Raw genomic sequence first — 5272 nt, forward strand, 5'->3', positions numbered from 1 at the left:
GTTACGCTCCTTCTCCACCTTCATCCTTTTCACGCGGAGCTACGCCCTGAGCTTGTGGCGAGATTAAGGAGGAGAACGCTATCGAGACGTGGTGCGCGTCTATAATCGCACCTGGCGCCCAATCGAATGGTATCGCCCGAGACCTCAGATACAAGAATTACGGTAAGAGAAGTGACTTCGTTATCCCCTTCGAGCTATCGTCCGGTGGTCGGCGGATTAATTTGTAGCCGCGCTCCCTCGGCCAGCGAGACCGAGGGAAATCAGGTTGCAATATATATATATATATATATATATAATATACAAACGTCGTGTCGACATGTGTACATCTGTCTAGGTCGTTTTCGTTCAGTGTTAGATAGTTTCGGTTTCCTTTATTAATAGCCAATAGAGTATGTGAGGTTTTTGGGAATTATGAATATGTTTTTATTATCGTACACCGGAAGGGGTGTTCTGCGTACAATTTCGTAGTTAGAATACGTGGCAATCGGGAAGGTTAGGATGGTGTAAACGTTAGAATTATCATAGTATGCATTTATTTTCACATAGTTTTGAATGGTGTTCCAATTGTCAATGTATTTTAAAAGAAAAATGTGATTCTCGTGACAAGTGGGATTGGTGGAAAGTCGCTTCTCTTAATTTGGCTACAATGATTTCGAGGGGTGGTAATCGCACGAGTATTGCACCGTTTTTTGTTTAGGTAAAATATTCTATGATATTCTCTTCGTCGCGGCGTCGCTTATTAGGTCAGTGGTTATGGCGGTTATTATTAACTGTTCGTCTATTTCTTTGCGGCGTAGTATTTTCAATACTCGCTGTTCTACTCGTTTCGTGATGTTCGCTAATAATGATTATCCTATTAATATTATAATATTCGCGTTTAAGATAGGATTTTTCTTTGTTTTATTTATTACTATTGAACGGGGATAGTTTCGCCCCGGAGGCAAGATTTGCGATACTCAAAGGACCAGAGGGGGGTTCCCCTCACGACTATCAAATGTTTAACGCGAAAGCAGAAACGCATGCAACGAAATATTAAGCGAAGCGACTCACCGTGTCGGCCGTCGTCCCCGTGATTCCGCCAATCCTCGTCCTGTCCCCTGAACTTGGCCGCTCCGTGGGTCTCGTTCGGCATGCGATGGCAAAACTCGTGCAAGCAAGCAAAACGGTGGAGAGCAAGCGATAGAGCAGGCAGGAAAAGGCAGTAGGAGACGTGCGCACTCCCGGTTGAGCAAAGCGGCAAAGGCGATTCCGTGATGCGTTTTGCCCGGCGAACGTGTGCCGTAAGACGGCTCTTAGACTATGTGTGTGTGTGTGTGTGTGCCGCACGGCGGCTTGACGATAAGTTCTGATGAGAGGTGTGTCCTCTCCGACTATTTGACGATGAGTGTGTGTGCCGTAAGACGGCTGTCCAAAATGTGTTTGCCGTAAGACGGCTGGATTGCTAATGCTCTGTCCCCGCGGTCCTGGAACATGTCGCTGCGGCGAGTAGTTGTTCCCTTTCCGGGGGGGTGGATACCGTCGGCGGATGGGCGATGGCAGCACCGACAGGTGAGTCGCATGATTTGGCTGATCACGATCCGCCGACGTTTCGCGCGAGAGTTACAAACGACTTATGCAACTAAGTATAAACGATACATAAATACATGAATATGAAGTAACTATACTATTTACAAGGCGATACGCCGAACATACCGCCCACCAAAATACGACGTATTTTCTACGCTTGAATAGGTTCCTCTGGCGAAGTGTCCATCGGCAGTGGGCCCAACTTCACCAGAGGACGGGCAAGTACGCCATCCGTCGTCCGCACCGTAGCGACCCGAGCGACGCCGTCACGGCCCGGGCGCAGTTCCACGATTCGCCCTCGCCTCCATTGCAAGGGAGGGGCGTTTTCGCCCTTTACCAGGACCAGTGTGTCCCTTTTTACCGTAGGTGCCGATTGCAACCACTTCGGTCGCTGTTGGAGGGTGTGCAGGTATTTGTCATGCCACCTCTTCCAGAACTGCTGGTGCATATGTTGCACCATTTGCCACCGATCGAGTCTGTCTATCGGCATCGGGTTCAGGTCAGGGTGTGGAACCGCCACGAGAGGCTCCAGGGTGAGGAAACGTCCCGGGGAGAGCACCCCGAGGTCGCTGGGATCTGAGCTGGTGGGACAGAGGTGTCTGGAGTTCAGAATAGCTTCTACCAGGATCCAAAAGTCTTGTGACAAGATATAATGTAACGCTCGACGTCCCGGATGCAAATGTAGGCGGTGGGTGCGCTCTACTAGAAATTCCGTGAGTCGATGTCGGTTAGGCAGCACTGCCGGGTGTTTAGCCTCGTGTGAGATGGCGAAATGGGTCAGCCTGCCGCCCACCCTGAGGACTCCAAGCGAGCATCCAAGAAGGGGGCGAGTTTTCGCAGAGGTTTGGAGCAACTCTGATTGCATCTTAATCTACTGATATCCTCTGCGAAACAACGAGATTGTACAAATTTGACGAGGTATAACAAGGTCGAGTGAAATTCGATTTGATCCACGACGAGAGTGAGCGCATTTGATCTAGTTTTGGTAACGAATCGGAGACAATATGCGAACATCAGTGGGGTCAAGAGCCCCCCTGGATCAAGGATGCGAGTTCGTTCAGGACCTCCAAATGAGGTCCGGCCGCTTGGCGACACCCAACGAGCCCTCCGCGATGGCGGGAGGAACAAGGCGATACGCCAAGGCGGCGGTAAGGTCCTACCGTTCGGCGACACCTGAGTGGCGGACGAGAGACCACGCGCGCGGTTATCCCCGCCGCGACGTGCCCATGCGACGCGCGGACGAGAGACCTCCCGCTTGAGTTTGTGACCCCCGAGCGCGTGTGGCTCGGCGGTGCATGATGACGAGGTGAGCGTGTAAGGACTCGACCTCGTCCAAACAAAACGACAGTTACGCAGATGTCTTCGCCGCGACGTGCCCATGCGCCGCCCGGACGAGAGACGTCCCGCGTGGTGAAGCGAAACAACGATTGCGCGGATACCTTCGCCGCGACGTGCCCATGCGACGCCCGGACGAGAGACATCACGCGCGCGGTTGTCCCCGCCGCGACGCGCCCATGCGGCGTGCGGACGAGAGACCTCCCGCTTGAGTTTGTGACCCCCGAGTGTGTGGGGATCTTGTCTAACTGCCAACATCGACTGAGAGGTGCATCTAGAGAATTGAGAGTTAGAAACGAATGTGTAGACTGAGATGCTTGCATCGACACTGAGCCAATCAGAACCCAGCCGAAAATGGAATTAAAGGCGTCTGGTTCACCTTTCCTTCCTACACGACGACCGTCCCGAATCAACGAGGCAAAGATATCCGCGCCGATTAAGATGTCGACGGGACCAGGTCGGTGATACCGCGGATCCGCGAGCTTTAATCCCTCTATGTGTTTCCACGCTCTTTGTTCGACTTGCCTACTAGGTAATTGGGCGGAGATGCGTGGGAGAATCGTAGCCTTTATCGGAACGCGAGTATTGTCATTACCCTGTACTTGAATCACGAGTGAGGTGCTACCTCGAGTGGCAGCCGCTTTAGTATCATTTACCGCTAGGACTACAGTACGACACTTGGTTCGTCTGAAACCACCCTTTTTCATGCAATTTTCCGAAATGAAGTTTAATTGACTGGCACTATCCAAAAGAATGCGAACAGGGAAGGGATTTCCGTGAACGTCGAGAGCTTCGGCCTGCACCGTTGACAATAGTACTGTCGAACTCGATTTCGCGACGCTAGCCATGGTGATGAGGGGTTCATTATTTTGTGGTGACAAACTCTCGTCGACGGCCGATTCGGAGGAGGCTCCGGTATCCGCCGAGGTGTCCGCTAGACCCGAATTCCGTCCGAAGTGCAATAGGGTATGATGCCTAGCCTGGCACGACCGGCACGTCCCCGTCGATGTGCAGTTGTTAGTGCCATGACCCGTGCGAAGGCAATTGAAACACAAATTCGCGGTTTTGGCCGTTGAATATCTTTCCCGAGGGGATAGTTTCAAGAATCAAGGGCACTTGAACACGAGATGTTGCTCTTTGCACACCGGACACTCGGCAGTCTGAGTAGCAAGCGACGAGGCCGATGCGGAATTTTTTACCGAAGACGACTGTGACTCGATCGGCATCCTCGTGGGGCCCGATACGGACGCGAGAACCCGACAGTGATCCGATAGGAACTTCGTGAGTTGCGCGTACTTTGGTATCTCCTCTGCTCGGTGTTCGGATTCGAATTTCTCGCGAAGCGAACAAGGTAGTTTTTCTAACAAGAATTTGAGGAGTAAATAGTCCCAAGAGTCCGTGGGGAACCCTAACAAGTTCAATGCTCGCGTATTTTCGGTAAATGTGTCCAACAACGTGCGGAGAGGAGCGGCTGACTTCAACTTTAACGGCTTGGCGTTTAGCATTAAATCCACGTGGTAATCCGCTAAGTTCCGCTTATTCTGATATCGCGAAATCAGGGCGTCGTAAGCTATCGCGTAGTTATCGGCGGAGAGGGGGAGGTTCTTCACGACGTTGAGCGCTTCCCCTTTCAATGAGGCTACCAGATATTGGTACTTCTCCATGGAGGAAATGCTCCGGTTCTCGTGAATAGAAACGTTGAACAACGCGATGAACGAGGGCCAGAGCGCGAGATCTCCCGAGAATTCCGGAAGTGAGATTTTGGGCAGTCGGATAGACGACGTTTGGACCGGGGCCTGAGCGGCCGCGGCGGCCGCTCGGTCGGCGCCCACAAACTTCTCATAACGCCCGATTACTCCGAAGCGTATCGTATCGAATTTTTTACGGATTGCGTCTTCCGCGGTAAATTCCTCGTCTGAGGCGTCTTGGATTATTTTGAGGTGAGCCGCCTCAAAATCCTTAATCAGTCCAGCCACGGTAGGGTATCTAACTAGGAAATTTGGCCTCTGTGCCTCATTGTCCACGGCGAGCATCGACAGCTCATGGATCTCCCTCATCCGCTGTATACACAGCTCGCGTTTAGTTATGTGACCTCGGCCCATGATGGTCAGATTACGACGCTAAATCAACCAAACAAGTGGAACACGCGCGCAGGGTTGGGGGTTCACGTGAATTCAAAGCAACAACAACTCAACTTAGCACGAAATGTCGACAGACACTAGAGAACAAAAGCCTCGACTTTGGAATGCCAGAAAAACAACACAACTGTTCCGCTCGCCAAGGTGACAAATAACGGATGGCTCGATTCGGATTCCTACGCGAAGGCACGATATTCCCGATAGAATGTTTTTCAAACACGATATAATAGCGC

General features: G+C 51.7%; 1 protein-coding gene across 1 annotated transcript; it reads right to left on the reverse strand.

The window, feature by feature from the left end:
* Positions 1-4007: 4007 nt before the first annotated feature.
* LOC139809196 (uncharacterized) lies at positions 4008-5003 on the reverse strand. Its single transcript, XM_071771917.1, has one exon. The coding sequence runs from the start codon at positions 5001-5003 to the stop codon at positions 4008-4010; it is 996 nt and encodes a 331-aa protein (XP_071628018.1).
* Between the last annotated feature and the right edge of the window lie 269 nt (positions 5004-5272).

This window comes from Temnothorax longispinosus, chromosome 2 (genome assembly GCF_030848805.1).
Source record: "Temnothorax longispinosus isolate EJ_2023e chromosome 2, Tlon_JGU_v1, whole genome shotgun sequence".
In the NCBI taxonomy this organism is placed as follows: Eukaryota; Metazoa; Arthropoda; class Insecta; order Hymenoptera; family Formicidae; genus Temnothorax; species Temnothorax longispinosus.

Excerpts from the sequence above, each read along its gene's own strand:
- LOC139809196 (XM_071771917.1), bottom strand. The coding sequence starts at position 5,003 with ATGGGCCGAGGTCACATAACTAAACGCGAGCTGTGTATACAGCGGATG.